This window comes from Stegastes partitus, unplaced genomic scaffold (assembly GCF_000690725.1).
Source record: "Stegastes partitus isolate 25-593 unplaced genomic scaffold, Stegastes_partitus-1.0.2 Scaffold12, whole genome shotgun sequence".
Taxonomy (NCBI): Eukaryota; Metazoa; Chordata; class Actinopteri; family Pomacentridae; genus Stegastes; species Stegastes partitus.
The window spans coordinates 1,835,790-1,847,807 of record NW_007577743.1 but is presented as its reverse complement, the minus strand read 5'-3'; the positions used below and the strand labels follow the sequence as shown (position 1 = coordinate 1,847,807).

Sequence of the window (12,018 nt, the reverse complement as noted above, 5' to 3'; positions counted from 1 at the left end):
TGTGCCAGTGTGTCCCATCATTCCAGGTCATCTGTGGTCAATGTTCTCCCAGATGTGCAACCACATGAATGTTGAAGCATAGCCCTGCTGCTCGTGACCTGGAACGTCATGTCTGATTTTTGAAACTACTTATTCTTCTACTTTGAAAACTGCTGCTTCTTCTCTCTGTGGTAGCTGCAGACCCATTTACCATCACCAGTGATGAAGGTTGGATCATCTGGATTGCTGACTGACACAAAAGGTGATGCTTTCTTGTCTGTTCCAGTTTGTCATCCATGAATAAATCACAAATGCACACCTGCCTGTGGTCACACATGTGTGTGTAACACAGGTCCCACCGCTGATAGCCTGGCGTCATGCAGTCTACTGACTTGTGACGGTTAACACGGCTAACACGTGCTGCTTGTGCATGACTGTGACGCTGTGTGCAAATGCCCCTTAAGCAGTGCTAGAACTTTTTTTTAAGACTATTTATTCTGGTGTTTTTGCCTTTATTAGTTAGGACAGTGAGACAGGAAAGGGGGGAGAGACCTGCAGCAAGTGGGAGTCGAACTCACGACCACTGCTGTTCATGGGTCGCCCGCTCAACCAGGTGAGCTACAGGGGCGCCCCAGTGCCAGAACTGTTTGCTCAGCCCTCAGATTTTGTTGCATTTTCATTCCTGTGGTCCAGACTTTTATGCACACAGAGCTGTGCAGCACTGCCGTTAAGACTGCTTCTGCTCCTGTTTCATGTGGGATTCATTTTCACCAGCTGGACTATTGTTCTCAGACGGTCTTCAATGAAGCCACGTGTTCCTCCTCTTGTCCAGTTTCCATTTTTAAGTAAAATTTTATAAAACCTAGAGTGCAACCAAATCATCAGTTTCATGAACTCCAGTAATGAGTTGGACATGTTTCAGTCTGGTTTCAGGCCAGTGATAGCACTGAGACATCCTGAGTGTCAGCACTACTTGATCTGAGTGCTGCTTTAATATGGTTGATCACAAAATTCTTCTTCATCTTGTACTGTGTGTATGTGGTGTTTTTAATACGCTGGAAGACTTATCATGAACAAAATAAACAGGGAGCACCATGGCTGAGCACCTATAAGCTGCAGTGTACTGATTCAGACAGTCAGGGTTTCACAAGTATCAACCAATGGGACTCTGATACACAGAGATGAGAATTTAGTGTTTTAACCAACCACCCAGGAGGCATTTAAATAGACTGGGGTGTCTCAAACTGTTCTTATCCAAAAGAGAGTTCTGTGCTTCAATTGATAATAACTTTCTAAAAATCTCCAAAATAAGCTTCTGGGCTTCCCAAAGATAGAATCACATCTTATTAATTTAAACATGTTAGCCCTTGGTGCTTGGTGACACAGGATGGACTAACGCTGTCTGGAGCAGCTGGACCTTAACCAGAGAGTCTTTTTGTTCCATGTTGGTTTGCTGTATATTTGCTGTTAATTGACCAGCTGACTCGTGGAGACACTGAGCAGTGTGTTTTTTTTACCCGTTCAGCACACACAGTCAGTCTAGTACACCAGGTTTAGAGTAGCCCCAGTTTGTGCCCCTCATTCGGGTCACAGAGCTAACTATTGTTTTTATAAAAGTAAATGAACCAGCACTGTTTGAAAAACCCAAAACACTGACCATTGTTTGAAGGTATCTGGATGAAAAATATTCCATCCGCTGAATACGAGATTTTAACCCGTTTTCCCAGCTGGAACCGTCTTTGTGATGAACGCTGATGAATCAGGGGCACAAACTGGGACAAAGCTGAGGAGCGGTTGCTTCCGCTGTGTGAACTTTACAAGCTAGTGCAGATAATCAGGTTTTGTTTTGCTACCCAATTAGCTGTGAAGTTATATTTTTGGTATATTTATTTGATTTGGCTCGAGCTGCTGCCCTTTTACTTTGTTTACTTGTTTGACTTCTCTACCTGTGTTTGGATTTCTAACCTGATCTCTGCCACCGAAGCAGTAAATGGTGTAAAACGCCTGATTCCAGCTGTGTTGTGTTGCTTCCCTTATCTCCAGGGCCATAAAACTCCTGTAAAATCTCTGAGTATAGGGAATAGTCTTGCACAGCGCTCCTACCTGTCTCCACTCTGAACTCCCATGGGCACGCAATAGTTAAGCTCCAGTCGGGCGATGTTTCCGAGCCGCAGCACGATTCCCGCTCCATACGACCAGCGAATGCACTCGGCTAGCTTCTGAAGGTGTGCTCGGGGACCCTCACCTGCACACGGAACACACAACAATGTCACAACACAAATGAGAAAACTGCCACACGGTCTGTTTCCTGACACAGTCTAGATCTTGTTAAGAGGACTGTTGTGTTAAGCGACTTTCCCCAAGAATTTCGGACATTTTGTGGTATTCACTGTCGTCCAGGATCTTTTAAAAACACAACACATTTGAGTAAACTAAAATCAAAGCTACAGCAGCAAATTCGGAGTGTGCTCCTTCTAGAGTGTGCCAAAAAGAAATGAGGAGTTCTCAGAAGAGTGGCACAGACGCAGAGAGAGAAGATGACAACGTTCACACGAAGAAGAAGCTGAATCTGCTGGAGGACAGAGATCCTCCACTGTGAGGTCCAGTCCACCCACCGTAATTGAGGTTGCAGAGGTTGCCTGCGTTGAGAAAGAAGTGCGTTCTAAAAAGGTCTCCGAAGCCTCCCTTTCCTGGTCTGAATGGCAGAGGGGTGTAGAGGTGCAGACCGCCTGCCCAGTACGCCTCTCCACCCAGATAGTCACCTGGAGAACACAGAAGAAGCTTTAAACTGCTGCATCACGCCTTCAACTTCACAACAAGCCTCCCTCAGAGCTCTGTCAGATCTGTTCATCTCGTTTCAACACAAACCTCTTCTCTAACAAATCTGACATTCAGGCTCAGAGCTAATTTGCTCACTCCGACTGCTACTTCATGCAGGTTGCTTTTGTAGCAGTCGTTTGTTATTAGCATCTGATGTACGTAATAGGAGAGGCTGAACAAAATGAGTTCACATTAGAACTGTGATTCTAATCTTGTATGACTCAAAATCAGTTTGCAAATGCAAACGACAGTAGCTTCTTGCAATAATGTTGAAGGAATAAATGAACTGAAGTGATCTGTGAGGGCACAGTGCAGCACTGGAACATGGCATAACACCACAAATGAGAGTTATGTGACAGAAGTTCTGCTGAAGAATGCTCATGAATCTGTGTGTGTGTGTCTATGGAGTGTATCAAGGACGAGAAGGTGACAGAGAGCGTCTGTGTTGCGTTTCTGAAGACACTGTTTTGGGTACAAGCTCAGGACGCTCTACTTAACCTGAAGGCTGGTGGAGCGGACTGAGCTGGTATCTGTCTAAAAGACTGCCGTCCTTTAGCTTCAGTTATTGTTTAGATCAATTTGAATCACTTGATAAAACTTGACAACAGGATTGACGATAATTTGGAGAACTTCTAACAACACTTTTTGACTTCACAGAACTCTGACAAATCAAACATTCAATCAGTTAATGCAGAAAATAATAAGCATGTTCATCTATAATGAAACACATGATAGAAAATAGTTGAAACTGAGCTTCTCTGAAACCAGCTGCAACAGCAAAATTCTGCTTTTTCATTAAAATGTGAGTAATAACCTAAAGACAGAACATATAGTGACAAAACAGTCACAAGGAACATTCTTATATTTTACTTTTAGTAGAGAAGCTGTGATTACATTAAACTCCATCTTGCTTTCTGATCAACATGATGAAGACATTCAAGTATTCAACTAATTTTAACTTGCAAAGTTTCCTCTGACTTCTTTACCTTCACTCTGTGGCCCAATGCTGTACATCCCAAATCCTCGTACACTAGTGGGACCTCCAAGGTAGAACCTGGACAAAACACACCACTTAAACATCCCCTCAGAGAACAGTTTTAGTTTAACATCACACATCTACCATGTGAAAGAGGAAAACTGAGTGATTAAAGCAAAGTCACACGTCAGGTTTACTACTAAAAAGAAATGAAATGACTGTGTCTTTTTCCATCACCTTTACAGGTACTGGCTTGACTATAAATGCATCCTTTTGATATTTTAAAGCAACTGGCTGGTAAAGTGGTGGCTTGCTGAGGTCTCCTGCAGCAGCTGGCATGTGTCAAAGCCAGATGGCAGCTCTTGGATGAATCAGACGTACCTGTCAGCGATGCAGGTGGGCTGTCCTCCGATGGGATAAAGCATCCCTCCCCACAGAGAGGCAGACAAGACCTGAGAGGACACAAAATGGTCCATTGATGCACACAAAATTAAAAGAATACCTCATTAAACACAACTGTTAACAAAAAACTGCAGTTTTTCTACAACTACTTAGTAAATCTGTGTTGCCCCCTGGTGGTCAGTTAGGTCACACACTGCCTGAGCAAAAACGTAAGGGAAAAAACCCCACAGACTTCATTCTTGGCTGCTGCTTTTAGTAGAGAATCAACAGGTTTATAGTGACTTATTTTCGTCTTACAGAGTCCCAGAAGAGCCGTCTGTTGAGCTGCAGCTCAAAATCCTCTTTCAAGAAGCTGGCGTCTCCTCCAGTGTACCCAGCCAGCTCCTGTGGCACAAAACACACACCACGGTTTAGTAACACAGGACACACCAGGACGAACAGAGCTGCTGTTTCAAGGCCAGGATCATCAGCTATGATTGTGTAGCTGGTGCTGTTTTCTTTGTGAATCTGTCGTTTTATGTGTACGTCATCGTGGTAACTGTGGTGTTGGAGACACCTTCTTGGAACCAGGTGTTACCAGTTGATGCATTTTCTCGATGTGACTGTCCTGTTCTTTGTTTTCAGTGCAAAAGTCTCTAATTCACACATCTTCTGTTAAGATAAGACGATAATTTGTGCCATAAAAAATAGAAAAATAGATGTTTGACTCCATTATTTCTACAGGATTCTTGAAACAAGCTGGTTTTCCCATATTGGTTGAATATAGGAACGCCCTGATTATAGTCCTTGACAAAAGAACTTTATGAGAGGAGGAAACTTGTCCAACCTGATTACCCAAGTTACTAATTGATTTATATTTTCTGTGGCAGTCTGTGGAAAGTTTTAGATGTTTGCAACATTCAGTCTAGAAACCCATAATTAAACTCTCTCCAATCCAAAACAGGCCTGTCACAATATGTGACACAATTATAAATTTTTCTTTAACTTTGTTTGTTATGCGTTTTGTCTCTTTTTTGACAAATGAATTGCATTCCAAATACGTGTAGAGAGGTGGAGGCAGAGTTACCATAACTGTAGCGCTTGTTGTTCCTGTGTTGATCATCATGTGTGTAATAATAAGATTCTGTTTTTAGAATATCACAGTTAAGGTTAGAATTGGTTTAATGTGACACCCTCAATCAAAAACAATATCTGATGTTACAAACAAGTAACTTTCCAGCCCTAAAGTCTTACACAACCTCTACATTTTCCACACCAGATTTTTTAGAAAGCAAGGTGATCCTATATTTGGGAGAGCTGAGGGACCTTTCTTTTTAAAGGCAGAAGCAAACAGACATGTGAATGGATATGGATGCATGCTTGCACACTCACCTGGTTGATGCGTAGTAAGGCACCTCTGCTGGGAAAGATGGCAGAATTCCTTGAATCGACAGACACGGTGTGCTGCAAACAAAACCAACGGGAGTTTTGCTGAACTGGTGCAATGGACAAAATGGTTTTACAACACTCAAAGGCCTTTCCTTAAAATTACACTCATTAAAGGAAAATACGGAAAAGAAATGCTATCAGAAGACAAATCCGATACAAGAAACACGGTGTACTCAGAGGTTAGACAGGTCTGCAGGCCGTACCGAGAGGGCGGACTTCAGCGAGTGTCCACTCTCCTCTCGCACTGCGAAGGAAGCGCTGCGTGCCAGGCAGCCCAGCTCCCTCCATACGCCCTCCCACTTCAGTGTGTGGTTGGTCACCCCAAGAGGAAACTGCAGGGAGACACAGAACTGTAACATCAGAGCCTACCTCTGGAAATACTTATTTCAACTGTTTTTTAGCTACAATATCAGTATTTTTCATGGCAGCCTGGTGTTTTTCTCTGGTGCTGCTGGTACTGTGCATGTGGCAGATTGTCTTGCAGATAATGTGTTGAATCTTCTCAGTGCAACAGTGTGTCTGCACAGACCCATGAGGCCAGATTCATCAGTTTCACATGTTATGGTGGTGATAGACATCAATATGCACTTTCAAAAGGCAACAATAGCGAACAGAGACACACACACACACACACACACACTTACGTTTAATTCTGCAGACACGCCTCTGTCAGTCTCTTTTAATGAGCTCCAGGGAAACTGGCCGGTGACTTTGTACATGTTGAGGGTTAGGCTGAAACAGAGGACACTTACTTTTTAAAAAAACACACTTTCAAAATGTTTTTATTACTATTACATTTAAAAATCCTCTGATTGTTAACTTTTTCCGTATGCTGTATGATTTAACGTCACACACTGTTACTGACAGTGACTGACCATGTGTGGAATCTGCATTGTGCACATACTTGCGTTCAAAGTGTCCTGGCTGGGGCTTGAAGAAGGACAGACCGTAGGACGTCTCCTTTGTCCCGTAAGAGAACTGAAACGTGAGCTTCTCTGCTCGTCCAAACATGTTGGGCAGCTTCAGACCCAGCACCTGCAAGACCAGGCAGAGGGTCACAACACATACAGTTTGGAACAAGGCAGGACTGTGTTCATTCATGCCGGCCAGCTTCTACCAGTGCCAAGTCTAATAGTCCTCATGGACTGGAAAAAACTGTAGTGGTCAGAGGAGGGAAGAGCTTTAGCATGCAGTTTAAATGACACATCAGGCTCTCACCATGCTTCCTTCATTGTTGCCAACCATGGTGTTGTAGCTTCCTGTCAGCCTCTTGACCTCCGTCACCTCAAACGTTACATCCAGCCCATTGGGGAGGGCGTCTACACCTGAGGAGGAAGAGCCAGTCAGGATGAAGAACACACTGACAGCCAGAAGAATTCAAACATGTCACAGTTTCTACTGGAAGATCTATTTTGAAGATCTGATTCAGTTACCTTCGGATGTGTCGATAAGAACCTCCACCTCTTTGAAGATTCCCAGGCGGAGCAGCTTCTGTCTGGCCACGTGAGCTTTTTTCATCACCTGAAACAGACCTCAGCACTTATCTACCGAACCTGAAGCTGATAAATTCAGAGAGCCTTAATGAGCGTTACAGTCAGACCACAGATACGTACATCAATGAGGTTTTTGGCGTGAAAAACGTCAGAGATCTCATAGCCGAGCAGATCCTCTTTGGTTCTCCCCAGGCCCTGAATGTTGACATGCTGGACGACCACCTGCAGTCAAGGATGTTTTCTTTGGATTACTTTCACATTGACGTCTCATAAAAAAGAAAATGCATTTAAAAAGCATTTTGCCTAAATACTGCTGACAATGATGCATGATGTTCTGACTGTGATAGCTCGTAGGAAAATATGCAACCTGCTTTCATTTCATTTAAATAGCTGTAATTTNTAGCTCGTAGGAAAATATGCAACCTGCTTTCATTTCATTTAAATAGCTGTAATTTGCATAGTTTTCTCTCTTTAATTCAATTCAATTTTATTTAGATAGTGCAGTTTACAACATATGTCATCACACAGCGCTTAACATAGTAAGAATTAGAATTTGAATTAGAATAAAACTTTATTAATCCCTTCAGTACAGGACGTCAGGGAAATTGCTAAATTTCTAAGGTATAGACCTTACAAATTCAAACAGAGAACCCAACAATCCAAAGTAGCCTCTGGACGTCCTCTGAGTAAGTGGTCGGCAACGGTGGGAAGGAACCAAAAAAAACAAAACCCCCTCCATTTGTTTCACTTTAAATGAATGATAGTTATCAGTTATGCTCTGCTACACTGCACCACTGCATCACATTGTCTTTCACATATTTATATTTTTACTCTCCTGCTCCACTGTCAGATGTTAACGTGTTTTACCAAAAGAAAAAAAACTTCTACTGATTTTAAACTGGCTTTTTTATGCAGCCCTCGTTTATTGTGCTAAACTGATCAGAGCAACATTAGTCTTAAAGTGAGAAAATAAATACCAGGCTTCCCTCTGTGGTTCTACAACATTTGTTACCTCATTCACATTCCTCTGTAGAGTCCCTCATTCATGCTTAGGTTGGGGTTAGCTTTAGCTTGGCCACTGCTTCTAAGTTCTCTTATTTCAGCTCAGTCAGCAGCTCCTCGTCTCATCAGTCTTAGTCAGTCAGTCAGTCAGTCAGTTTACAGTCAGGTGAATCATTGGCTCTGGCTCACTCAATCAATACATGCAGCTATGAGTGATGCATACTAATGGGAGGAAAACTACTCAACTGTGCTCATCTAACTATTGATAATAAGTAAAGTCTGCTGCAGAACATAAACACAAACATCTACACACATCAAGTCCTCCACAGCAGATTCTACAGCACTTAAAATGAAGTACGGATGTCAACTTAAAGACACCGAACACTACTGAACACAATAAATAAAGACGGAGGCATGTGAAAGAAAACGTATGTGTAGCGTGTGCACTTGAGGGAGATGCCTTGAACAGGTATTCTCACCAAAAGAAATCATGAAAAATTCAGTTTTGAAATGTGTACCTCTAAGAATGAAATCTCATTAAAATCAGTGTTATGTACCAGGAAACTGGGACTGTAACCTGCAATAACTCAGAGAGTACAAGATCAACCAGTCCCTCCATTTGGACAGAGAGATAAGAGGAGCATGTTCTGTCCTACAAACATTGAGAATTCCTCAAAATGCTCCTATTTAAACATCTTTAATGCCGTACTATGACACTGTTATTATTATTATTACTACTACTCACATCTTTGTTTTCGAGGATCTCCTGCTTGGAGTCCTGCTCTGGTTCTGGAGTCTCCATCAGGTCATCAGGGTGGACGCCCAAGTCCCGGCCATGCATCGGTAGAGGATCCAGACTCTGCAAAAAAAAGGACGAGTAAAGCTATTTAAAGTTTCCTGTCTGTATGCAAATGAACATAGTAAATCTTTTGTTGTGCAGCAGGTTTTGTTGAGTGTGTATCTCTACAATGGTTGGGTCCACTCTATGCCCAGTTCTGCAACTGTGTTTATTTATGTTGGTTTGACAATTTGATATTTATGTCACAATGCAGGTAAAACAGCGAACACGAAAGATTTATGGAGAACATAAGTAAATACACCCCAGTGCAACCTTACACCAAGAAAACAGCACAGGACCATCAGTGACTGAAGATTTTTGGAAACTGAGCGTGAGCAGTAATCAGGAGGTACAGTGCCACTAATCAGAGCTGCTACAAATGTCCTCCTAACATCATGTCATAAACTGTGTGCTATTTTCACAATCAAGCTGTGAGAAAGAGGCGGCAAGTGGAGTTTCTGTACCAGCTCAGATGTTGTGAAGGACGCTGCACAACATTAACCTCAACGCACAGTTCCTAAAAAAACCACCCCTACTTGCCCTTTGGCACAAAACCACCAGGTGAAACTTTACAAAAGAACAGGACAAGAAACTTGAAGAAAACTGGGAGCCTGTTCTTTGATCAGATGAGACCAGGATGAATTTGTTTGGCTCCAATGCGGTCCAGCACGTTGGACAGTAACTTGGACCATCACAGTGAATACACAGTCCTGACAGATGGAAGAGTTTGGGTATAACTTGTTGGGGAGGTGACATGTTTGCCTTTGGATATACCAAAATGTTGGCTGACGAGACAAACAGGAATACTCCAGCATAATAACAATGGAAAGACCAACATCACACAACATCATCCAGAGAAAGACAAAGTAGAACCTGTGACATGGGCAAATGTCGCCTGATTTGAATTCCATGCAACACCTTTATGTATTTAAAAAAAAAAAAGAGGGCAACACAACCTCTCCAGCAAAGACCAGCTAAACAAACTGTCCCTGCAAAATGATAGAACATCTTTTCGTAAATATCTACCGTGCCAAGGAGGATAATCAAAAACGTCTTTTGAATGTCAGTAAAAAAAGAGATCTGAATGTCAACAACACTGTCCTAACTTCTGTAGCACTGAGTCGCTACAGTCAATTTAATTTAATTATTACAAACTGCCCTGCGATGGACTGGCGACCTGTCCAGGGTGTCCCCTGCCTTCGCCCTAAGTCAGCTGGGATAGGCTCCAGCCCCCCACGACCCTAGTGAGGATTAAGCAGTGTATAGAAAAAAAAATGGATGGATATTACAAACTGTTTTTAATTTTACGATAAAGGCAAATACTTATTTCAACATGCAATTAGTGTAAGGTGGTACAATTCAGAATTTTTTGACATTTAGTTGATACTGCACAGAGGTGTACGGTTTCTGTTGCATACTTTAATTAGGCTCAACATAGTCCATCATTAGCAGTTGACAAAAAACTAAGTATAGCACCTTTACAGGGGCAGCTGTTATGAAGACAAGGCTCAGGGCAGGCAGTGGGTGGGGCAGCCCCAGAGGAGTGTCTGATGTCCGACGACCAGTGAAAGTCACTGACTGTACCTGACAGGTGACCAGCAGACTGTGAACACAGCTGGCTGTATGAGGACAAATACTGACATTAAGAAAGGAGAAATGTGTTCTCCTCTCCAAAGCTGTTACACAACAGGAACATCATTTCTCCGTTTCCTCCTCCTTTGCACTGTTTTTTTTTTGCCTAATAAATGTCTTTTGGCTGTTACCTGTCTGACTGCTCCCCAACATTAGCCCATGTTTTGGGGATGGCTTTAAAAATGCCGCCCAGCCTGAACTAGCTGCCCCATGGTCATTTTAATTAGCTGAAGGCGACGGTAAACCGTTTCACCAGCAGCAGTTAGGCCCTACACACCTATGTCCAGCCGTGTGTTGTCAGTGTTGTTGGTCTTTTCCCAGCAGTGTGTAACAGAACATCGAGTCCACATGCTGCTGCTGCTGCTGCTGCTGGTGGCTCTGCAGCCTTCAGGGAGGTCACGGCACCAAACACACCACACAGCCTGCTGCCAGGAAGAGAGGAGGTTTACCTTAGCATGGACGGTCCCCATGGTGACTACCCGCTCCTAAACACCTCTTCGGCCGGACGTAGCTGCTCTGTGTGAGGGGGGAAACAGACAAATGACAGCGGCTACTTTCTCCAGTACCAAACCCCCTTCAAGGGAGACGCCATGACAGTCACTGCTCCAGTGCGCTGCTGAGTTCAAGTGCTGCTCGGAATGTACACAACTCCATCCAGGCTCGTTCCTATCTCAGATTGTAAGCTAGCCGCTGCAGAAAATGTTGGAACATGAAAAGGTGGAACACGTGTTAGTACGTTTGCTTAAATTGAGTTCCCTACTGTCGCTCAACTGTGAAGCTAAAAGCCACAAACAGCCTTTGGCTCCTGTTAAGCGACTCCACTGACAAACAGCTGATTAGAACAAACCCAGCGGCCCTTAGTTACACCACGATGCTGTTTGAAACATCACGATATGCTACATTTGTCAGTCTAAAAAAAATCAGTGACAACATATAGCACAAAGAAAGGCTGCTAACATGACGACGTTAACAAAGGTGATAAATATCTTGCTCATGAACGCATCACCATGTCCTCCCTCTGTGATTGGACAGCAGAGAGAACGCACTGAGGGGGGCGTGGCGGGTTCAAGCCGCGTTGACTGAGCGTCTCCAGCAGGTGGCGCTGTTCGCCTTCTCTTCGCAGAATCCGCCGGCACAAACAGGCTCGTAAACATGTTTGGACCGCAGCGATGTTCGGTCGGTTTCGGGCCGGTTTGAGGCCTTTCTCTGTGCGTGAGTGTGCGTGAGTGTTAAACGTCCTGAACTCACCACCAGTACAGTTGTGACCAGACCTCATCACAGACTTCTGTTCAATTAAATCAAACAGCAATAAATCTCATCCTGCAATAACTTCATTTCTGAGAAAACAAAGATGTGCTTATGTGACTTTTTCTGGTTTCACTACATTAAAGTGACCTTCTTGTGCTTGTTGTGGTTCAGGAAACGACCAGACAGTGCCGTGTAGTGCT

At 43.4% G+C, this 12,018-nt stretch overlaps 1 protein-coding gene across 1 annotated transcript; it reads right to left on the bottom strand.

Moving 5' to 3' along the window:
* Positions 1 to 2,013: 2,013 nt before the first annotated feature.
* Positions 2,014 to 11,180, bottom strand: samm50l (sorting and assembly machinery component 50 homolog, like). Its single transcript, XM_008288254.1, has 14 exons — positions 11,020 to 11,180; positions 8,846 to 8,959; positions 7,219 to 7,320; positions 7,039 to 7,126; positions 6,824 to 6,930; positions 6,510 to 6,640; positions 6,250 to 6,337; positions 5,809 to 5,937; positions 5,549 to 5,620; positions 4,475 to 4,561; positions 4,157 to 4,227; positions 3,786 to 3,853; positions 2,595 to 2,741; positions 2,014 to 2,224 (listed from the first exon to the last, which is right to left on the bottom strand). Exons 1-14 carry the CDS (start codon positions 11,038 to 11,040, stop codon positions 2,079 to 2,081), a joined length of 1,371 nt encoding a protein of 456 aa, XP_008286476.1. The 5' UTR covers positions 11,041 to 11,180; the 3' UTR covers positions 2,014 to 2,078.
* Positions 11,181 to 12,018: the final 838 nt, after the last annotated feature.

Excerpts from the sequence above, each read along its gene's own strand:
- samm50l (XM_008288254.1), bottom strand. The coding sequence starts at position 11,040 with ATGGGGACCGTCCATGCTAAG. Across the intron at positions 5,938-6,249 it reads GCGTGTCTGCAGAATTAAAC|TTTCCTCTTGGGGTGACCAA; the intron begins GTAAGTGTGTGT and ends GTCTCCCTGCAG. Across the intron at positions 4,562-5,548 it reads CCTTACTACGCATCAACCAG|GAGCTGGCTGGGTACACTGG; the intron begins GTGAGTGTGCAA and ends TTTGTGCCACAG.